The sequence below is a fragment of the Chiloscyllium punctatum genome, chromosome 36, assembly GCF_047496795.1.
Source record: "Chiloscyllium punctatum isolate Juve2018m chromosome 36, sChiPun1.3, whole genome shotgun sequence".
NCBI lineage: Eukaryota > Metazoa > Chordata > Chondrichthyes > Orectolobiformes > Hemiscylliidae > Chiloscyllium > Chiloscyllium punctatum.
In genome coordinates this window covers 75,192,307-75,216,269 of record NC_092774.1, presented here as the reverse complement: position 1 = coordinate 75,216,269, position 23,963 = coordinate 75,192,307, and the positions used below count along the sequence as shown (strand labels likewise).

General features: G+C 46.4%; 2 protein-coding genes across 3 annotated transcripts in view; both read left to right on the top strand.

Moving 5' to 3' along the window:
• The first annotated feature begins 2,268 nt into the window (after positions 1–2,268).
• The window catches only part of LOC140460147 (uncharacterized), a 23,485-nt gene continuing 1,790 nt past the window's right edge, over positions 2,269–23,963 (top strand). Inside the window, exons 1-3 of the mRNA XM_072554543.1 lie at positions 2,269–3,126; positions 3,328–3,395; positions 12,015–12,790. Coding sequence (XP_072410644.1) covers positions 2,269–3,126; positions 3,328–3,395; positions 12,015–12,790 — 1,702 coding nt within the window. The remainder of the gene's footprint in view (positions 3,127–3,327; positions 3,396–12,014; positions 12,791–23,963) is intronic.
• LOC140460719 (uncharacterized) overlaps positions 22,551–23,963 on the top strand; it is a 14,152-nt gene continuing 12,739 nt past the window's right edge. The window contains exon 1 of one of the 2 annotated variants that reach the window (XM_072555350.1): positions 22,551–22,691. The gene's annotated coding sequence lies outside the window, so the exon portion shown is untranslated. Of the gene's footprint in view, positions 22,718–23,963 lie in introns of both variants that reach the window. The other variant, XM_072555348.1, reaches the window with a different exon arrangement.

Genomic DNA, 23,963 nt, shown 5'->3' with positions numbered 1-23,963 from the left:
CGATAAAGGAAAGCATACCAAACACCTTCTTTACTATCCTATCTATCTGCAACTCTACTTACAAGGAGCTATGAACCTGCACTCCAAGGTCACTTTGTTCAGCAACACTCCGTAGGACCTTACCATTAAATAGTTCTGCTAAGATCAGCCCAAGATTTGCCAATTGCATGACCTCGGACCATAGTTTGGGGTGTGGGTTACCAGCACCGGGATTTGTAAACTTTTAATCCCATCAATTGCCCCAACACCATTTCCCCACAACTACTCATTTCCTTCAGTTCTGCTCTCAGTGGACCATGTGTTCCCCAACATTTTGGGGATGTTACCTGTGTCCTCCTTTGTGATGATAGAAGCAACATATATGGTTAATTGGTCTGCCATCTCTTTGTTCCACATGAGAACTTTGCCTGTTCTAGTTGTTATTGTTTTCTCTAATCTTTTTTTATCTTCACATACCCATTGTCCCCTTTTGATCAATCCTTTTGTTGAAACCTGAACTGCTCGCAGTCTTCAGATCTGGTACTTTATTTTTAGCCAATTTGTACGCCACTTCTTTGGATCTCGTCCTATCCATCATGTCCCTTGTTACCGTGGCTGTGCCACCTTCTGTGTTTTATTTTTTCAGACAGGAATGGACAACTGTTGCAGTTCCTCCAGGTGCTCTTTCAATGTTTGTCATTTCTTTCAATCATGTTACCTCATTTATTGTGGCCTGTTTGTGCCTCTGCCATTGTAATTTCCTTGCTTTAGATATAATTCCCCAGTCTCAGAATCACATCTGTTCCTCTCCATTTTAGTGGAAAGTTCTCTCACTTGGTTCTTCACTCTTCTGCAAGAGACCTCTTACAGCTACAATGCCAATTATTCCCTTCTCACGAAGAAATTAATATTTTGGAATTAAATTGCCATTGTTCAGCAGAACCATAGCCACTTCTGGCCTCAGTCCTATCAGAAGGATGTTGTGAAACTTGAAAGGGTTCAGAAAGAATTTACAAGGATGTTGCCAGGGTTGGAGGGTTTGAGTGATAGGGAGAGGCCAAGCAGACTGGGGCTGTTTCCCCCTTGTGCGCTGGAGGCTGAAGTTGATAAAATCATGAGAGGCATGGATAGGGTAAATAGTCAAGGTCTTTTCCTTGAGATGGGATACTCCAGAATGTAAGGGTAATAGGTTAAGGGTGGGGTGGGGAAGGGAAGGTTTAAAAGGGACATAAGGGGCAACTTTTTCATTCAGAGGGCAGTGTGTGTAAGGAACAAGCTGCTAGAGGAAGTGGTGGGGGCTGGTACAATCACAACATTTAAAAGGCATCTGGATGGGTATATGAATAGGAAGGGGTTATAGGAGTATAGGCCAAGTGCTGGCAAATAGGCCTAGATTGATTCTGGATATCTGGTCGGCATGTTCACTTTCTCTCTGGTGTCGGTGTCAATACCTTGATGTCTCGTTTTCTCCCCCTTCCTGGGGACGTTAACCATTTCATGTCTCATTGTTCGTCAAGAAGCTGCATTGCAGGTTCACCCTGAATTGACGGTTTTTGCTTCCCAAAATCAGATCTGCTCACTCTCAGCAGTATTCCAGTGTTGGGAAAGAAACTAACTTTCAGGTGGAGCTATCCAAAATTCAGAGAGATGTCAGTCTTGACATTTTTGCTTTTCTGCCCCTGTAAGATCCTGAATCAGCACCTTCAGGAGAATTAGAGTGGAGTGAGAACAGAGGGGGAGTGAGAGGGAGAGTGAGAGTGGGATGATGCTTTCAATTTTGTGGAATAACAAAAGAAAAGAATGTTCTGCAGAAAGTAGAGTTGCTTGTTCTGAATTTCTACCCTGGACTGACAGTGATGACTTTTGTAATTTTTTTTAAAGAGTATTTGAAAATCTGAAGACAGAAGTTTCAAAATCAACAGATGAAGGCCTTATGCTTGAAACATCGACTCTCCTGCTCTTCGGATGCTGCCTGACCTGCTGTGCTTTTCCAGCACCGCACTTTTCAACACTGAATGTCCAGTGTCTGCAGTCCTCACTTTGATGTCAATGTCTGACAGTCACTCAATCCATTGGGAATACAACAATTTTCGACTGTGATTCTGTGAGAAGGAGCAAAGCTTTTTGGTTCCTGCTTCTATATGTTTTCAGAATCAGTGGGACTGGAAGAGAGACCGTATGGTTGCAGTGCACTGAGTGTGGAGCCAGAAATAGTTATATGACCTGGAAAGAGGAATTCAAGGCAAGGAGGGGCTCTACACATGTTTGTGCGCAGCTGAAGTTTTGGCCATGGAGAAACCTGAGGGATCCTGCCCCGTAGAGAAACCATGTAAGTGTGGTGACTGTGGGAAAAGTTTCCATTTCCCGTCTGCCCTGGAGACTCATCGGCGCACTCACACCGGGGAGAGGCCGTTCCCCTGCACAGAGTGCGGTAAGGCCTTCAGCAATTCCTCTGACCTGCTGAAGCACCAACGGGTCCACACAGGGGAGAGACCCTTCAGCTGTCCCAAATGCGGGAAGGGCTTTACCCAGGCCTCCAGTCTGCTGACCCACCAGCAGGTCCACACCGGAGAAAGGCCGTTCCTTTGCACCAAGTGTGGGAAGGCCTTCAGCAATTCCTCAGCCCTGCTGAGGCATCAGCGGGGCCACACTGGGGAGAGGCCCTTCAGCTGCCCTGAATGTGGGAAGGTATTTAGCAATTCCTCCGCCCGGCTGAGGCACCAGCGGGTCCACACGGGGGAGAGGCCCTTCAGCTGCTCCGAGTGCAGGAAAGCCTTCAGCAATTCCTCCGACAGGCTAAAGCACCAGCGGGTCCACACGGGGGAGAAGCCCTTCAGCTGCCCCGAGTGTGGGAAGGGCTTTACCCTCGCCTCCACCTTGCTGACCCACCGGCGGGTCCACACCAGGGAGAGGCCCTTCACCTGCCCCGAGTGCGGGAAAGCCTTCAGCAATTCGTCCGACAGACTGAAGCACCAGCGGGTCCACACAGGGGAGAGACCCTTCAGCTGCCCTGAGTGTGGGAAGGGCTTTACACAGGCCTCCACCCTGCTGACCCACCAGCGGGTCCACACTGGGGAGTGGCCATTCACCTGCTCTCAGTGTGGGAAGGGATTCACCCGCTCTTCCCACCTGCAGAGGCACCAGCAAGTTCACATGCCATGACAGGGGGATTGAAGGAGCAATGGCAGAGTCCCATTATTGACTGGACCCCTGGGTTTGAATCCTGACGTGGCAGATGGCGGAATTGGAATTCGGTCAGAAGTCTGGAGTTCGGAATCTAACCATGAAACCATTTTTGGGGGCGGGGGCATGAGAACCCCCATCTGATTCACTCATGTCCTTTTTTAGGAAAGGAAACTGCCGTGTGGGAAAGGGTTCATTCAGTCGTCCCATCCTTTACCCGGGCTGGCCTACATGTGACTCCAGACCCACAGCAGTGTGGTTGACACCCCCACCTGCAGAAATGAACAGGGAGAAACTTACTTGGATACAGGGTCTGGGTTGAAATTGTTGAGTGAGGCAATACTTCCTACGGGTTAAGGCTGTACCAAGGATCCAATTCCAAAGGGATAACTTGGTGCTGACTAATAGTAAAGAAAGTTGGGGGTGGGGGGACTGTGTACTCTTTGACCTTGAGCTGTTTTTTTTTATAAAGCTACTTTTTCTACGCCTTTTTGCTGGGGGGATCTGAAGCTGTAATAAAGTTGGGTCTTGATAAAGGTTATCTGAACTTACCACTGGGCTCAGACATTCATTGAAGGCTTTGAGCTCCAAGAGGTTTTTGTTTTAAAGCTACTCATTTCTTTCAGCTTCCTGCACTAAGTTTCCAATGTCATGTATCAGATGGAGCAGTGAATGAGGAGCTAGTATCGTTAGAAATTGTAAATTTTTCATGAGTGCAGGTCCTGCATCATTTCCTCAGCATTGTAAAGTTTCCTGGCAGCACCGGGAGGTGGGGGCTGCCTTCACTCGAAATGATATGGAGGAGCCAGAGATGGACTGGGTTGGATCAAGTTCAAAAATCACACATCAGGTTATCGTGGTTTATTTGGAACCACTAGCTTTCGGAGAGCTGCTCCTTCATCAGGAAGCTGTGGAGCAGGATCATAAGACAGAATTTATAGCAAAAGATCACAGTATAGTGCAACTGATCGGATATATTGAACAAACATAGATTGTTGTGAAGTCTTTTGTCTTTTAGAATAGGTTGCAAGTTTTAGTTCATTAATGTGTAAATCCCAGAAAGTCTTTGAAGTCAGATTCTCGAGATGACATAAGGTTTTATATAAATCGGTTTCATCTCAGTTCAGACAACAATGAAATGTGTGAGGTTTGAGTCTGTCTGTATCCCAATCTTGAATCAGACTGGTTCTATTTCCAAAGTAGGAATTTACAAATATTACATGTATCAACTGCCTGCAGGTTGTGTGCTTTTGGATCAAAATTGAATGTATCTGCAAATGCAAATTCACTCCATAGACCTGTGTGTGTGCATGAGAGCGCGTGTGTCTGTTTGCGTAGGTGCTAATGTCTCCTCTGAAACGGTGAGGTGCTTCCATTGTCCTGTCCTGGGAGCAATGCTCTTGCTGGTGCCTCTCTGTCTGACCTGTCCTTTTGTGTGGCTTTGGTATTGCTGGGTTGTGAAGCTGCCCTCAGGGCTTTGGGATAGCTGTGGTATTCTGTCATTGTTAGTGGGTACTTGAGGTGTACAGGTATTCCCTTGTCTGCAAGTGCTGTCTAGTTTCACTTGTCAGCCTGCTTGGTCCCTGCTAAGGCATTCTGGGTGTTTTGGTACAGTTTGGCCAATTTTGCTTTTGTGGGCCTATTGTGGGTTGCCAGGGTGGCAGATCTTTTCCCGCATACAATTACCAGGAATACTTGGAATCCTGAGAAGGATTTAAGTGAATCCTCAAGAGATGTTGTATCCCTTGGACTATTCCCAGCAAGTGAATGAACTATCAAGACTCTTGTAAAGATTTGCGGGAACTCTTGCAGGGATTTAAAGAAAACTAGATTTACAATTTAAGGCCATACATCCCATTCTGCTAAGTTACACCAGTTAATGGGTAATTTTTATTTGTTTAAAAATGTGAAATCTTAATGAAGAGTTCTTCCAGTTAATCACTGGGTATTCAAATTTCTCTTCAGAATTAAAGATCACAACAAAACTGGGTGTCTTTGTGGGATGTTGAATCTGTAGTATGTGCTTGGTAAAATTTGGATGAACAATATTTCAAAGTGAATTTTATCGTGTTAAGTACTAAGACTTTCTGGAGAGGAAAGATTTGCCCTTGTGTGTTTTGCAACACTTAATCAAGGTCAGTTCAATAGAATACGCAGACAAGTTGATGCTAGAGTTGAGAGCTATGGCAAAATATCAGAAATAATGCAGGCAGTCGCATGGCAATTTAGGGTGAGAAAGTTAGCTTAAAAAATGGTGGAAAGTTTTGTCAGCTTTTCTTAAAAATAGTTAACAAAATAAGTGTTGGTTCTGCAGAAAATGAGTCTGGGGATTTAGTAACAGAGGATAAAGAGATGGCAGATGAATTGAAAAGAGTTTGAATCTGACCGCTTGAGAGGATACAAGTAACACCCTAGAACTAGCTGTAAATCAGGAATTGAAAGGGAGGGAGGAACTGAAGAAAATTACAATCCCCAGGGAACGAGGACTGAGTAAACTGTTGGAACTCCGAGCTGATAAGTCCCGGGTATTTGAAGGAATTCATCCTAGACTCTTAAAGAGAAATTAGGGCGTGAAATAAGACCATAAGACATAGGAGTGGAAGTAAGGCCATTCGGCCTATCGAGTCCACTCCGCCATTCAATCATGGCTAATAGGCATTTCAACTCCACTTCCCCGTATTCTCCCCGTAATAGTTAATGTATTGGTTTTAATTTTCCAAACCTCATTAGTTTCAGGGGTGGTTTTTTTTTAGATTGGACAAATCTTTTCTTCAAAAAGGGAGACTATTTAACTTAACATATGTAATGGGGAAAATGTTCAAAGCTATTATCAAAGATATTATGACAGAGCACTTGTATAAGTTCAAGGTAATCAGGCAGCGTGAATGTGTTTTTGTCAATGGGAAATAATGTTGTAATAATTTTTTGAAGAACGGCCTGTCCGCACTGCGACTGAGCTGATGAACCTCCAGTGCCCCCAGGGAATGGAATCCCTTCCCTCAGTCCCCACATTTCCCCAAATTCTCCGCAGTTCTGGTGTCCTTTTGGTTCTGTGTTTCCGATGAACAATTGAAACTGGGATCACACTCAGGAAACGTGTACAGTCACTCCCTCCTGCGAATAGTGTAATGTTTCTTCAGTCTGTGTAACTGGTTAAAGCGCTGCCCAAAGTCAGCTCACGGGGAGACTCTATCAACAAGGGAAAAAGACATACAAAAGTTGAGCAGCGAGACAAAATGCAAAAACAATCAAATGTCGAACCACGGAGAAAAAATATTGTGGCTCTACCCCTTTTTTTTCCTATTGGCATTTGGACACTTAAAATCTGTTAGTAACACCAGTATCCCGATAGAGCATACAGCGCATGTTTGCCGGTGTCAGCAACGTCGTACGCATGCTCGCCGGGTGTCAGCAAAATACTGGGCATGCTCATCACAGTTCGCACAAAATGGCGCGCGATCTTCGTTTGAGTGACCAATAGGGAGTGCTGGAGGACCGGACGGAGTCTAGTCCTCCTGCTAATCAGAGACATCCCATTGTCTGAATGCGGAAGTTGGACCAGGAGTTTCTGAAGATGCTGCTGCTCCAGTTTCTCTGAATGAAGATTGAGCTTCACCCCAGACTGCAATCTCCTTCCTCTGTCCAACATCTGTGAGTACCGCACTCTCTTTTCTCACCACCTTTTCCATTTTTTTTTCATTCTGGGGTTCAGTTGTTGACTTGCAGCAATGAAAGGAAAGGGAGTGAATCGGGGTGGGGACAGACTCTGGAAACGTTGCTCTACGTCTGTGTCGCAATTGGCAAAATAGACAGGCAGGAGGCTGGAAGAACAGAAGAAGCCAGGTAGCATCAGGAGGTGGAGAAGTCGACGTTTCAGGTGTAACCCTTCTTCAGGATTGGGGATGGGTGCAGATAAAGGGTGTCCTGGGGGCAGGGTGGTGAAGTGGGGACACGTGAAAGGTCTGACCTGGTTGGTGAATGGGAGAAATAAATCTGGTTAGTGACAAGGAGGAGTGGAAATGAGGGGGAGGGGCTGAGAAGGGAGTCGTTGTTGGGGGGAGGAAGAGATGGGAAGTGAGGTTATTTGAGACTGGAGAACTTAATGTTGAGTCCGCTGGGCTATAGGCTGCCCAGGCGGAAGATGAGGTGTTGTTCCTCCAATTTGCTGTTTGGTTCATTGTGGCAATGGAGAAGGCCTAAGGTAGTCTTTTCAGAAAGGGAGTGGGAAGGGGAATTAAAGTGGGTAGTGACTGTGGACCTGCCTGCAATGCTCAGCAAACCGTTCCCAAGTGTATGCTCAGTCTCCCCAATGTAGAGAAGACCACAATTGGAAACATGAGAAAAAGAGTACAACAATGTGAAGTTGTGAAAAAGAGCAAAAAGGAAGTGTATTATTTAAATGGTGATATACTGAGATGTGGAGAATGTGAGATCTGCAGATACGAGTGATTAGAGTCAGTAAGTGTGGTGCTGGAAAAGCACAGCAGGTCAGACAGCATCTGAGGGGCAGGACAGTTGATGTTTCAGGCAAAAGGGAATAGGGAATGATATGTGGATGTAGAACGGGGGTTCAGTGTCTTTCTACACCAGTCACTGCCAGTTGACAGACAGTTGCAGCAAGCAATCAGCAAAGCAAGTGATATATTAACAAGAGGAATTGAGTTCAGAATTGTGGATGTCTTCCTGCAGTTAGGGGTCATTGAATATATTCAAGGCTGAGTTCATCTGAGTTTTGAGCAACAATAAAGTGGATGTTTATGGGAGAAAGCAAGAAAATCTTTTTAAGACAAGTACAGAACAGTTAGAGTCATACAGCAAAGAAACAGACCATTCAATCCAACTAGTCCACGTTGAATATATTCACAAACTAATCTAGTCCCACCTGCCAGTGTTTGGCCCATATCCCTCCGAACCTTTCCTATTCATGTAATTAACCAAATGTCTTTTGAAAGTAACGTCACTTCCTCTGGACATTCATTCCACACATGAACTACCGTATTTTAAAAAAAGCTGCCTCAAGTCTTTTCAAAACCTTTCTCCTCTCTCCTTTCAAAATTTGTTGCCTAATCCTGAAACCCCCACCTGAGGGAAATGACACCTGCCATTCACCTCATATATACTTCTCATGATTTTATAAACCTCCTATAAGGTCACTTCTCAACCTCCTGTGCTCCAGTGAAGAAAGTCCCAGCCTATCCACCGAGATGTAGGAAGATTCATATCCAGTTATGGTCTGTTCAATGCTGATTCAGGCTCCAAAGACCAAATGGCCAACTCCTGCTCCCAATTCTCACGCTCTGTGTCCAAAGTTAAAAATCAACAACACAGGATTATGGTCCAACAGGTTTATTTGGAATCACTAGCTTTCAGACTGCTGCTCCTTCATCAGGTGGTTGTGAAGAATAAGGTTGTAAGACATTGAATTTATAGCAAAAGTTTACAGTGGGATGTAACTGAAATTATATATTGAAAAAGACCTGGGTTATTGTTAACTCTCTCCTCTTTTAGAATAACCATGTTGGTTTCAGTTCTTTCATATGTAAATAGCAAAACCATTTTTAAACGTTACATTCCCAATTGGTGTCATGTCGTCTCAGATAACGTATTGAAGGTGTGAGTTTCCCTGTGTGAGGCTGTCTGTACCACAATGGTTAGACTGATTCTAATCTTAAAAAATGGATTAACAGACTCTTACTTGGATTCATGCAGTTTGTGTCCAGGACAGCAAGAGACCATCAGATATAGGAGCAGCAATTAGGCCATTCAGCCCATTGGGTTTGCTCATACCATTCAATCGTGGCTGTTAAGTTTCTTATCCACGTTCTCCTGCTTTTTCCCCGTAACCCTCGATCCCCTTGATACTCAAGAACCTATCTATCTCAGTCTTAAATATCCTCAGTGACCTGGCCTCCACAGCTTTCTGTGGCAGTTAATTCCATAGATTCATTACTCTCTGGCTGAAGATGTTTCTCCTTATCTCCAACGTAAAGGGTCTTCCCTTTACTCTCAGACTGTGCCTCGAGCCCTAGTCTCTCCTCCCAATGGATAGATCTTCCCAACGTCCACTCTGTCCAGGTCGTTCAGTATTCTCTATGTTTCAATTAGATCTCCCCTGAGTGTGGGCCTGTTAAACAGCATGAACCAGACCCTTCACGATGAGATACAGCAGGGATTAGGTTCTACAAAGTGAGAAGAGAGGGAGAGTGTGTGGGATGGAGATTTTCAGCTTCTAGAGAGTAAGAGAGGAAGCAGAATTCACTAGAAATTAGAATTGATCGGATGGACTAATGGGCCAAGGAGTGGCAGATGGAGTTTAATTTAGAGAAATGTGAGGTTTTGCATTTTGGTCAAGCAATGCAGGCAGGACTGGTACAGTGAAGGGGAGTGTTGCAGAACAAAGTGACCTTGGAGTGCAGGTTCATAGCTCCTTGAAAGTGGAGTTGCAGGTAGACAGGATAGTGAAGAATGTGTTTGGTATGCTTTCCTTTATTGGTCAGAGCATTGTGTATAGGCATTGGGAGATCATGTTGTGGCTGTCCATTGGTAAGGCGACTTTTGGAATAGTGCGTCCAGTTCTGGTCTCCCTGCTTTCGGAAAGAACTTCTGAAACTTTGAGAGGGATCGGAAAAGATTTGCGAGGATGTTGCTAAACTTGGAGGGTTTGAACTACAGGGAAAGGCTGAGTAGATCCAGGATATTTTCCCTGGAGCATCGGAAGCTGAGGGGCAGCCTTATAGAGGTTTATAACGGGCATGGATAGGGTGAATATCCAAGGTCTTTTCCCCAAGGTAGGAGAGTCCAAAACTACAGGGCATATGTTTGAGGTGAGAGGGGAATGATTTAAAAGGGCCCTGAGGGGCAACTTTTTCACGCAGAGGGTTGTGGATGTATGGAATGAGCTGCCAGAGGAAGTGGTGAGGCTGGTACAATTATATTTAAAATGCCTCTGGCTGGGTACATGAATAGGAATGGTTTAGAACCATAAGAGCCACATGCTGGCAAATGGGACTAGATTAATTTCGGATATCTGTTTGGCACAGACGAGTTTGACCAAAGGGTCTGTTTCCGTGCTGTATGACTAATTGTCTTCGGTGAAAGCACAAGTGTGGTTGTGAAGACTGGAGGCTGGGAGCAGAAGAAGTTACAATGAAATATTTGATTTATGAGAGAGCAACTGAGTGAGTGTGGACATTTGGGATTTTGGTGGAAAGTGGGAATTCATTGCACTGTGGGGATCAAGCCCTCACTATCCAGTCATTTCAGCTGGTGGATGAGACTCGGCACTTCATGCAGGCAGTCAATCCAGATAATATTTTATAAATTCCTGCTTTGGAAATAGAAACAGTCTGAGTCAAGACTGAGATACAGGCAAACTCTGACCTCATACCTTTAATGCATTGTCTGAGCTGAGATGCCACCTTTTGTTGTAAAGCCTTATGTTATCTTGAGAGGGTGCCTTACAGGAAGTTCTGGGATTTCCATATTAATGATACCTGCAATCCATTCTAAAAGATGAAAGACTGAACAATCCAGATTTGTTCAATATATCATTTCAGTGGCAGGCCACAAATGTCTTTCCATAAATTCTGTGCCTTATGGTCTTATTCTCCACAACCACCTGATGAAGGAGCAGTGCTCCGAACGATTGTTCTTCCAAATAAACCTGTTGGACTATAACCCGCGTTTGTGTGATTTTTAACTGTGCCCAGGTTAGGGTGGATTGATCACGCTAAATTATGCATAGTGCCCAGGGATGTGCAGGTGAGGGTGGATTGGCCGTGCTAAAGTACCCATCATGCCCAAGGAGGTGCAGGTTTGTGTGGGTTAGCCGTGCTAACTTACACATAGTGTCCAGGGATGTGCAAGGTAGGGTGGATTGGCCAAGGGATATGGGCCAAGTGCTGGCAAATGGGACTAAATTGATTTACAATATCTGGTCAGCATAGACGATTTGGACCAAAAGGTCTGTTACTGTGTGGTATATCTTAATGACTCTGGCTTTCTACTAACGTTTGCCACGTCTCTTCTGTTCAGTTTCTCTCTAGTGTCTGTGTTAATACCTTGATGTATCTGGTTATTCCTCAAGATGCATTCCCGATTCATCCTGAATTGACACATTTTGTTTTGCTTCCCAAAATCAGACCTGCTCACTCTCAGCAGCATCCCACTGTTGTGAAAGATATTAACTTTCAGGTGGAGTTATCCAATATATATTTCTTGACATTTTTGCTGTTCTGATCTTGAATCAGCACCTTCAGGAGAATTACTTAAAGCGGAGTGAGAACAGAGGAGGGGGAGGGGAGAGAGAGAGAGAGAGAAAGAAAGAGAGAAGGATGTTGCTTTCAATTTTGTGGAATAACAAAAGAAAAGAATGCTCTCAGAAAGTAGAATAGCTTGTTCTGAATTTCTACCCTGCACTGACAGTGTTGACTTTTGTAATGTCTTTTTCTAGAGTATTTGAAGATCCGAAGGCAGAAGTTTCAAAATGAACAAATGAAGGCCTTTTGCCCGAAATGTTGACTCTCCTGCTCCTTGGATGCTGCCTGACCTGTTGTGCTTTTCCAGCGCCGCACTTTTCAACACTGACTCTCCCGCGTCTGCGGTCCTCACTTTCACATCAATACCTGACAATCACTCAATCGATTGGGACAGCCACAATTTTTGATTACAATTCTGTGAGAAGGAGCAAAGCTTTTTGGTTCCTATTTCAGTACATTTTCATTATCAGTGGGACTGGATGAGAGACCCTACTGTTGCTGCGCACTGAGTGTGGAGCCTGAAACTGTTATACGGCCTGGAAAGAGGAATTCACAGCAGTGAGGGGCAGGACACGCATTTGCTTGTGGCTGAAGTTTAAACATGGTGAAACCGTGGAAGTGTGGTAACTGTGGGAAAGGCTTCCGTACTCCGTCTGACCTGGAGATTCATCGGCGCATCCACACCGGGGAGAGGCCGTTCTCCTGTCCCAAGTGCGGGAAGGGCTTTACCCAGGTCTCTGCCCTGCTTAGGCACCAGCGGATCCACACGGGGGAGAGGCCTTTCACCTGCCCTGAGTGTGGGAAGGCCTTCAGCGATTCATCCTCCCTACTGACCCACCGGCGTGTCCATACGGGAGAGAGGCCCTTCAGCTGTCCCGAGTGCGGGAAGGCCTTCAGCGATTCCTCCACCCTGCTGAGGCACCAGCGGGTCCACACGGGGGAGACTCCCTTCAGCTGCCCCGAGTGCGGGAAGGCCTTCAGCCGTTCCTCCAATTTGCTGACCCACCAGCAGGTCCACACAGGGGAGAGGCCCTTCAGCTGTCCTGATTGCGGGAAGGCCTTCAGCTATTCCTACTCCCTGCTGAGGCACCAGCGGGTCCACACGGGGGAGAAGCCCTTCAGCTGCCCTGAGTGTGGGAAGTCCTTCAGCTATTCCTCCTCCCTGCTGACCCACCGGCGGGTCCACACGGGGGAGAAGCCCTTCTGCTGTCCCGAGTGCGGGAAGGCCTTCAGCGATTCCTCCTCCCTGCTGACCCACCGGCGAGTCCACACGGGAGAGAAGCCCTTCAGCTGCCCTGAGTGTGGGAAGGCTTTTACCCGCTCCTCCCACCTCCGGTGCCACCAGCGATTTCACGTGCCATCGCAGGGGGACTGACAAAGCGACTGCCGAGTGCCGTTATCGACTGGACTCTCAACCCAGTTCTGGGATCTGTTGGGTTTGAATACCACCGCGGCAGATGGTGGAATTAGAATACGGTCAGAATCTAAAGATGAAACCATTTTCTGTTGCGGGGGAGGGGAGAGAAAACCCCAATCTGATTCACTCACGCCCGTTCTAGGGAAGGAAACTGCCGTTGTGGGAAAGGATTCACTCAGTAGTCCCAGCTGCATCCTTTACCCGTTCTGGCCTACACGTGACTCCAGACTCACAGCAGTCTGTTTCACTTCCCACTCCCCCCGTTCCCAGCCCCACACGTTAAGGCTGTACCAAGGATCCAATTACAAAGGGACAACTCTTTGCTGACCGATAGTAAAGAAAGTGAGGTGAGGTGAGGTGGGGTGGGGGGAGGGGGAGTGTGTGCGCTTTGACCTTGAGCTGTTTAAAAAGCAGCTACTTTCTCTCCATCTTTTTGCTGGGGGAGATCTGAAGCTGTAACAAAGTTGGGTCACAATAAAGATTACCTGAACTTACTGCTGGGCTCAGACTCATTGAAAGCTTTGAGCTTCAGATTTTTTTTTTGTTTTAAAGCTGCTCATTTCTTCCAGCCTCCTGCACTAAGTTTCTAATGTCGTGTATCAGATGGAGCAGTGAATGAGTAGCTAGTATCGTTAGAAATTGTAAATTTTTAAGGAGTACAGGTACTGCATCGTTTCATCAACATTGTAAAGGTTACTGGCAGCGCTGGGAGGTGTGGGCTGTGTTCGCTCGAAACTCTTATCTTTAAAATTGAGAATAGCTAAAATGATATATTCAGAAACATCCTTGAAGTCTAAACGCATTTCAATTTTTTAAAAGAGCTGCTGAAATCTTTCTGAAAATTGCACTGGAATATGTGCAGTTAGGCCACAGCTCAGGTCAGGCTGTAAGGGTGAATGACCTATTCCTCATTTTGTGAAATTGGTTTCAACTATGTAGACATAGTCATAGAGTTGTAGAGCTGGAAACAAACCCTTCAGTCCATATCTTAAATGAATCCAGTGACCCATTTGCCAGCATTTGGCCTATGTTCATTTGTACCCTTCCTATTCATATCCCCATCCAGCTGCCTTTTAAATGTTGCAATTGTACCAGCCTCCACCACTTCCTTCCATACACGCACCACCCTCTGCGTGAAAATGTTGCCCCTCAGGTTTTCTAATCTTAAAAAAATGGAGTGAGTTTGTGGTGGTCTTTAAAAAAAAGTGGGTGGCATGGTGGCACAGTGGTTAGCACTACTGCCTCACAGTGCCTGAGACCCGGGTTCAATTCCCGCCTCAGGCGACTCGCTGTGTGGAGTTTGCACATTCTCCCCGTGTCTGCGTGGGTTTGCTCCGGTTTCTTCCCACAGTCCAAAAATGTGCAGGTTAGGTGAATTGGCTGTGCGAAATTGCCTATAGTGTTAGGTGAAGGGGTAAATGTAGGAGAATGGGTCTGGGTGGGTTACGCTTCGGCGGGTCGGTGTAGACTTGTTGGGCCGAAGGGCCTGTTTCCACACTAAGTAATCTAATCTTTCCCCACTCACCTTCAACCTATGCCCCTTTCGTACTGGACCTTTGGGAAAGACCTTGGGTATTCACTCTATCCATGCCCCTTACAAGAGTCTATAATTTTAAGGAGGGGAAAATGAGGACTGCGGATGCGAGACATCATTTTCCACCCCCCCCCACCCCACTTTATCCCAGTCCCGTGACTTCAACTCAGTACGCCCTCTTGACCTTTTCCATCAACTTTTCAATCTATCAGCTCCACCCACTTCTCCAACCTATCCATCGCCAAACCATTATTTCCCGATGCCTGGAGGAGGAACACCTCATTCTGCCTTGCGACCCTGCAACCACACAGGACAAATGTGGATTTCAACAGTTTCCTCACCTCCCCCCACTTTATTCCAGTCCCAAGCCTCCAACTTGGCGCTGCCCCTTCTGACCTGTCCATCATATTTTCCTATCTATCTGCACCATAACCCCCTCTGACCTATCATCTTGCCACCCCACCTCTCACACACTCACACACACCTACCTACCTTCATCTACCTATGGCATTGACAGCTACCTTCTCCCCCAATCTCACCCTCTTCCCATTTATCTCTCAGCACCCCCAGCCCACAAGCCTCATTCCTGATGAAGGGCTTATGCCCAAAATGTCAATTCTCCTGCTCCTTGGCTGCTGCCTGACCTGCTATGGTTTTCCAGCATCACACTCTCGGCATAATTTTAAGGTAATTGGAGGAAGGTTTCTGGGAGATGTCAGCGTAGGTTCTCTACTCAGATAGTGGTGGCTGTGTGAAATGCACTGTCAACAGTGTTAGTAGAGTCAGAAACATTAAGGACTTTTAATTGACTCTTGGATAGGTACATGAAAGTTAGTACAATAAATGGTATGTAGGTCAGTCTGATCTTAGAGTAGGATAAAGGGCCTGTACTGTGCTATGTACCTAAGTAGAGTCAAAAATGTTGTTTTATCAGCAGTACAGTCAGATCCGAGCAAACAAGGACATGCAGGTCATACTGCGCTTAGACAGAGTGAAGCATACAGAGTTACAGCTGCACAGGAGGTGCGCAGAAGCAACATTCGATTTCGCATTGGAGAGCTCCATTCAGCAGTCTAATAATAGCAGGGAAGAAGCTATTCTTGAACCTGTTGGTACATGTGTTCAAGCTTCTGTATCTTCTGCCTGACAGAAGATGGTGCAGGAGATCATTCCCAGGGTGGGAGGGGTCTTTGAGGTTGGTAGCCTTTCCATGACAACGAGAATAGGTAACTGGCTGATGGGCAGAAGACAGACAGTCCGAATTGATGGCTTTTTTTCTGAATGGCAAGATGTAACTAGTCAGGTGCCACAGGGTTGGGTCCTTGGACCTCAACTATTTACAATCTACATTAGTGACTTGGATACACGTATAAAAGGCTCATTTGCTAAATTTGTGGATGACACATAAATAGGCGTGATGGTAAATTGCAATGAGGAAACATGAACCATTCAAATGGATCGAGATAGGTTAGGAGAGTGGGCCAAAATGTGACAATCAAGAACCTACCTATCTCTCTATTAAATAAACTCAATGAATCTTTCTCATGTCCAGGGAATTTTGAAATATTGTAACTAATGTATCCACAATCTCCACTGCCACTTCCTTTAGTACCCTCGGATGTAGGCCATCAGGCCCAGGGGAGTTGTTTGCCCTCAATCCTAATAGTGTACCTATTGACGTTGATGTGACTTTGACTTGCTCGTTCCAATCCGAATGGTACTGCTGTCCTCCAACGTGAAAACTGAGGAAAAGTATTGATTTAGCAGCTCTGTCATTTCAGTGTTCCCCTTATTAACTCACCTGTTTCATCTTCCAAGGAACCAACATTTACTTTAGCGACTCTGTTCCCTTTGGCACAACAACAGAAGCTTTTGATATTTTATATTAGGCTTCTTTTGTAATTTACCTAACCTATTTCTATTCATTTTTGAAAACCCCTTTGTTTGTGTCTGGAAGTTTCCCGATGTTACAGCCTTCCAAAGGTCTGGAGTAACATTCCTGAACAGGCTGAACATTAAAAAGAAAACCACATTCACATTTAAATGAAACCCACCTTTCAGGGGCTGGGGGCGGGGAAAACCAACCCCCATTGTCCCCTATTGGTTGGAGGGCTCCCCAACCACGCCCCCTCGGTTAGTGACGACTTTGTTTGGACCACGCCCCCTGTGTGTTGGCGCATGTGCAGTGTAGGTCCCGCGGCCGGACAATGACCGTGTTACTGAGTGTGGGAGAGGAATGGCGCCGGCGGCTGAAGGAACAAGAACAGGAGCCGCTGGAAAAGCTGAGCAGGTCCGGCAGCTCGTGTCGGGAGAAATGTGAGGACGGGTTTCGGGTCCCGGTGATCCTCCTTCAGAACAGGACCAGGTTTCAGAAACATCCCGGGGAGGTCGCCAGGCCCGAGCGCCAAGACCTGGCTCCTGCCCCCGGGGAGAGGAGACAGTGAGACAGGGTAGGATTGGGAACCGCGGGAGGAGGGAGACTGGGGAGTTTATAAACTCCTAGGGGGAGGACTGAGGCCTCCAATAGAAGCCCCACAGGCCCCAGTGTTTACTTCACCGGCGAAGGAGCTCTCGGGTTGCCCGGGCAACCGGCCGCCATCTTTGTGAGGGTCAGGCGCATGTTGTCCTGGGACGGGGTTGTTGGATTGTTGTATAATATTGATCTCTCTGTACTTTTAATCTTGAATATTTTTAAAATGTACACTGGCTTCAATTTATGAATTCTAAGTACAGAAGCAAAATATAAACATCTCCTTACATGGATCCCAACATGTGCATAGGAGTCAAGACTGCCTCAAGATTTACTGAGGTGCTGAATCAATAGCTCTTTCTCTTTTGATTAATGAAGGTGGTGCCCAGCAGACTCCTGCTCACAGCCTGTTCTGTCAGCCTTTATGGGAAAGATAGGATAGCAAAACATCTCTATGACTCTATAATTGCTGAGATTAGCTTTACAACCTTTCTTAAACCAGGCTGCAATGTTTGCAGTTCTCTAGTCTTCTGGCACCTCCTCCAAGTCCATGGAAGACTGATAAATTACGGATTCCACAATTTCTGTTGTCCCTTCCTTCAAGATTGTTGGATGCATTTCATCAGTGCCTTGTCAAACTTTAAGTACCAAATGCTTATCGAAGACTTTTTCATGTTAATTTTTTACTCTTGGGAGGTCATGTTGCGGCTGTCCAGAACATTGGTTAGGCCATTGTTGGAATATTGCGTGCAATTCTGGTCTCCTTCCAAGGAAAAGATGTTGTGCAACTTGAAAGGGTTCAGAAACGATTTACAAGGATGTCGCCAGGGTTGGAGGATTTGAGCTATAGGGAGAGGCTGAACAGACTGGAGCTGTTTTCCCTGGAGCATTGGAGCCTGAACGGTAACCTTATAGAGGTTGCAAATTTATGAGGGGCATGTATAGCATAAATAGACAAAGTCTTTTCCCTGGGTTCGGGTCTGTTTCCATGCTGTACATCTCTATGACTCTGTTGGTTGCATCTGTAAGAATCTGAATCAGCACCTTGAGGAGAATTAGAGTGGAGTGAGAACAGAGGAGGGAGAGAGTGTGGGATGGTGCTTTCAATTTTGTGGAATAACAAAAGAAAAGTATATTCCGCAGAAAGTAGAATTGCTTGTTCAGAGTTGTTACCCTGCACTGAGTGTAATGACTTTTGTAATCTCTCTTTACAGAGTATTTGAAGATCTGAAGACAGAAATTTCAAAATCGACAGATGAAGGCCTTATGCCCGAAGCATTGACTCTTCTGCTCCTCAGATGCTGCCTGACCTACAGTGTTTTTCCAGCGTCACACTTTTGAACTCTTGACTCTCCAGCATCTACAGTCCTCACTTTCACATCAATGTCTGACAGTGACACTGGGACATCGGGACTGCAACGACTTTTGACTGTGATTCTGTGAGAAGGAGCAAAGCGTTTGCTTCCTGCTCGAGTGCATTTTTAGAATCAGTGGGACTGGATGAGAGACCCGACGTTGCACCGCAGTGAGTGTGGAGCCTGAAACAGTTATACAGACTGGAAAGAGGAATTCACGGCAGGGTGGGGCTGAACCTTCGGCCATGGAGAAACCTGAGGAATCCCGTCCCGTGAAGAAACCGTGGAAGTGTGGCGACTGTGGGAAAGGCTTCTGTGCCCCGTCTGCCCTGGAGACTCATCGGCGCAGTCACACCGGTGAGAGGCCCTTCAGCTGCCCCGAGTGCAGGAAGGGCTTTACCCAGGCATCCGCCCTGCTGACCCACCGGCGGGTCCACACGGGGGAGAAGCCCTTCTGCTGTCCCGAGTGCGGGAAGGCCTTCAGCGATTCCTCCTCCCTGCTGACCCACCGGCGAGTCCACACGGGAGAGAAGCCCTTCAGCTGCCCTGAGTGTGGGAAGGCTTTTACCCGCTCCTCCCACCTCCGGTGCCACCAGCGATTTCACGTGCCATCGCAGGGGGACTGACAAAGCGACTGCCGAGTGCCGTTATCGACTGGACTCTCAACCCAGTTCTGGGATCTGTTGGGTTTGAATACCACCGCGGCAGATGGTGGAATTAGAATACGGTCAGAATCTAAAGATGAAACCATTTTCTGTTGCGGGGGAGGGGAGAGAAAACCCCAATCTGATTCACTCACGCCCGTTCTAGGGAAGGAAACTGCCGTTGTGGGAAAGGATTCACTCAGTAGTCCCAGCTGCATCCTTTACCCGTTCTGGCCTACACGTGACTCCAGACTCACAGCAGTCTGTTTCACTTCCCACTCCCCCCGTTCCCAGCCCCACACGTTAAGGCTGTACCAAGGATCCAATTACAAAGGGACAACTCTTTGCTGACCGATAGTAAAGAAAGTGAGGTGAGGTGAGGTGGGGTGGGGGGAGGGGGAGTGTGTGCGCTTTGACCTTGAGCTGTTTAAAAAGCAGCTACTTTCTCTCCATCTTTTTGCTGGGGGAGATCTGAAGCTGTAACAAAGTTGGGTCACAATAAAGATTACCTGAACTTACTGCTGGGCTCAGACTCATTGAAAGCTTTGAGCTTCAGATTTTTTTTTTGTTTTAAAGCTGCTCATTTCTTCCAGCCTCCTGCACTAAGTTTCTAATGTCGTGTATCAGATGGAGCAGTGAATGAGTAGCTAGTATCGTTAGAAATTGTAAATTTTTAAGGAGTACAGGTACTGCATCGTTTCATCAACATTGTAAAGGTTACTGGCAGCGCTGGGAGGTGTGGGCTGTGTTCGCTCGAAACTCTTATCTTTAAAATTGAGAATAGCTAAAATGATATATTCAGAAACATCCTTGAAGTCTAAACGCATTTCAATTTTTTAAAAGAGCTGCTGAAATCTTTCTGAAAATTGCACTGGAATATGTGCAGTTAGGCCACAGCTCAGGTCAGGCTGTAAGGGTGAATGACCTATTCCTCATTTTGTGAAATTGGTTTCAACTATGTAGACATAGTCATAGAGTTGTAGAGCTGGAAACAAACCCTTCAGTCCATATCTTAAATGAATCCAGTGACCCATTTGCCAGCATTTGGCCTATGTTCATTTGTACCCTTCCTATTCATATCCCCATCCAGCTGCCTTTTAAATGTTGCAATTGTACCAGCCTCCACCACTTCCTTCCATACACGCACCACCCTCTGCGTGAAAATGTTGCCCCTCAGGTTTTCTAATCTTAAAAAAATGGAGTGAGTTTGTGGTGGTCTTTAAAAAAAAGTGGGTGGCATGGTGGCACAGTGGTTAGCACTACTGCCTCACAGTGCCTGAGACCCGGGTTCAATTCCCGCCTCAGGCGACTCGCTGTGTGGAGTTTGCACATTCTCCCCGTGTCTGCGTGGGTTTGCTCCGGTTTCTTCCCACAGTCCAAAAATGTGCAGGTTAGGTGAATTGGCTGTGCGAAATTGCCTATAGTGTTAGGTGAAGGGGTAAATGTAGGAGAATGGGTCTGGGTGGGTTACGCTTCGGCGGGTCGGTGTAGACTTGTTGGGCCGAAGGGCCTGTTTCCACACTAAGTAATCTAATCTTTCCCCACTCACCTTCAACCTATGCCCCTTTCGTACTGGACCTTTGGGAAAGACCTTGGGTATTCACTCTATCCATGCCCCTTACAAGAGTCTATAATTTTAAGGAGGGGAAAATGAGGACTGCGGATGCGAGACATCATTTTCCACCCCCCCCCACCCCACTTTATCCCAGTCCCGTGACTTCAACTCAGTACGCCCTCTTGACCTTTTCCATCAACTTTTCAATCTATCAGCTCCACCCACTTCTCCAACCTATCCATCGCCAAACCATTATTTCCCGATGCCTGGAGGAGGAACACCTCATTCTGCCTTGCGACCCTGCAACCACACAGGACAAATGTGGATTTCAACAGTTTCCTCACCTCCCCCCACTTTATTCCAGTCCCAAGCCTCCAACTTGGCGCTGCCCCTTCTGACCTGTCCATCATATTTTCCTATCTATCTGCACCATAACCCCCTCTGACCTATCATCTTGCCACCCCACCTCTCACACACTCACACACACCTACCTACCTTCATCTACCTATGGCATTGACAGCTACCTTCTCCCCCAATCTCACCCTCTTCCCATTTATCTCTCAGCACCCCCAGCCCACAAGCCTCATTCCTGATGAAGGGCTTATGCCCAAAATGTCAATTCTCCTGCTCCTTGGCTGCTGCCTGACCTGCTATGGTTTTCCAGCATCACACTCTCGGCATAATTTTAAGGTAATTGGAGGAAGGTTTCTGGGAGATGTCAGCGTAGGTTCTCTACTCAGATAGTGGTGGCTGTGTGAAATGCACTGTCAACAGTGTTAGTAGAGTCAGAAACATTAAGGACTTTTAATTGACTCTTGGATAGGTACATGAAAGTTAGTACAATAAATGGTATGTAGGTCAGTCTGATCTTAGAGTAGGATAAAGGGCCTGTACTGTGCTATGTACCTAAGTAGAGTCAAAAATGTTGTTTTATCAGCAGTACAGTCAGATCCGAGCAAACAAGGACATGCAGGTCATACTGCGCTTAGACAGAGTGAAGCATACAGAGTTACAGCTGCACAGGAGGTGCGCAGAAGCAACATTCGATTTCGCATTGGAGAGCTCCATTCAGCAGTCTAATAATAGCAGGGAAGAAGCTATTCTTGAACCTGTTGGTACATGTGTTCAAGCTTCTGTATCTTCTGCCTGACAGAAGATGGTGCAGGAGATCATTCCCAGGGTGGGAGGGGTCTTTGAGGTTGGTAGCCTTTCCATGACAACGAGAATAGGTAACTGGCTGATGGGCAGAAGACAGACAGTCCGAATTGATGGCTTTTTTTCTGAATGGCAAGATGTAACTAGTCAGGTGCCACAGGGTTGGGTCCTTGGACCTCAACTATTTACAATCTACATTAGTGACTTGGATACACGTATAAAAGGCTCATTTGCTAAATTTGTGGATGACACATAAATAGGCGTGATGGTAAATTGCAATGAGGAAACATGAACCATTCAAATGGATCGAGATAGGTTAGGAGAGTGGGCCAAAATGTGACAATCAAGAACCTACCTATCTCTCTATTAAATAAACTCAATGAATCTTTCTCATGTCCAGGGAATTTTGAAATATTGTAACTAATGTATCCACAATCTCCACTGCCACTTCCTTTAGTACCCTCGGATGTAGGCCATCAGGCCCAGGGGAGTTGTTTGCCCTCAATCCTAATAGTGTACCTATTGACGTTGATGTGACTTTGACTTGCTCGTTCCAATCCGAATGGTACTGCTGTCCTCCAACGTGAAAACTGAGGAAAAGTATTGATTTAGCAGCTCTGTCATTTCAGTGTTCCCCTTATTAACTCACCTGTTTCACCTTCCAAGGAAACAACATTTACTTTAGCGACTCTGTTCCCTTTGGCACAACAACAGAAGCTTTTGATATTTTATACTCGGCTTCTTTTGTAATTTACCTTCCCTATTTCTATTCATTTTTTAAAACCCCTTTGTTTGTGTCTGGAAGTTTCCCGATGTTTCAGCCTTCCAAAGGTCTGGAGTAACATTCCTGAACAGGCTGAAAATTAAAAAGAAAACCACATTCACATTTAAATGAAACCCACCTTTCAGGGGGGGCTGGGGGCGGGGCAAACCAACCCCCATTGTCCCCTATTGGTTGGAGGACACCCCAACCACGCCCCCTCAGTTGGTGACGACATAGTTTGGACCACGCCCCCTGTGTGTTGGCGCATGTGCAGTGTAGGTCCCGCGGCCGGACAAAGACAGTGTTACTGAGTGTGGGAGAGGAATGGCGCCGGCGGCTGAAGGAACAAGAACAGGAGCCGCTGGAAAAGCTGAGCAGGTCCGGCAGCTCGTGTCGGGAGAAATGTGAGGACGGGTTTCGGGTCCCGGTGATCCTCCTTCAGAACAGGACCAGGTTTCAGAAACATCCCGGGGAGGTCGCCAGGCCCGAGCGGCAAGACCTGGCTCCTGCCCCCGGGGAGAGGAGACAGTGAGACAGGGTAGGATTGGGAACCGCGGGAGGAGGGAGACTGGGGAGTTTATAAACTCCTAGGGGGAGGCCTGAGGCCTCCAATAGAAGCCCCACAGGCCCCAGTGTTTACTTCACCGGCGAAGGAGCTCTCGGGTTGCCCGGGCAACCGGCCGCCATCTTTGTGAGGGTCAGGCGCGTGTTGTCCTGGGACGGGGTTGTTGGATTGTTGTATAATATTGATCTCTCTGTACTTTTAATCTTAAATATTTTTAAAATGTACACTGGCTTCAATTTATGAATTCTAAGTACAGAAGCAAAATATAAACATCTCCTTACATGGATCCCAACATGTGCATAGGAGTCAAGACTGCCTCAAGATTTACTGAGGTGCTGAATCAATAGCTCTTTCTCTTTTGATTAATGAAGGTGGTGCCCAGCAGACTCCTGCTCACAGCCTGTTCTGTCAGCCTTTATGGGAAAGATAGGATAGCAAAACATCTCTATGACTCTATAATTGCTGAGATTAGCTTTACAACCTTTCTTAAACCAGGCTGCAATGTTTGCAGTTCTCTAGTCTTCTGGCACCTCCTCCAAGTCCATGGAAGACTGATAAATTACGGATTCCACAATTTCTGTTGTCCCTTCCTTCAAGATTGTTGGATGCATTTCATCAGTGCCTTGTCAAACTTTAAGTACCAAATGCTTATCGAAGACTTTTTCATGTTAATTTTTTACTCTTGGGAGGTCATGTTGCGGCTGTCCAGAACATTGGTTAGGCCATTGTTGGAATATTGCGTGCAATTCTGGTCTCCTTCCAAGGAAAAGATGTTGTGCAACTTGAAAGGGTTCAGAAACGATTTACAAGGATGTCGCCAGGGTTGGAGGATTTGAGCTATAGGGAGAGGCTGAACAGACTGGAGCTGTTTTCCCTGGAGCATTGGAGCCTGAACGGTAACCTTATAGAGGTTGCAAATTTATGAGGGGCATGTATAGCATAAATAGACAAAGTCTTTTCCCTGGGTTCGGGTCTGTTTCCATGCTGTACATCTCTATGACTCTGTTGGTTGCATCTGTAAGAATCTGAATCAGCACCTTGAGGAGAATTAGAGTGGAGTGAGAACAGAGGAGGGAGAGAGTGTG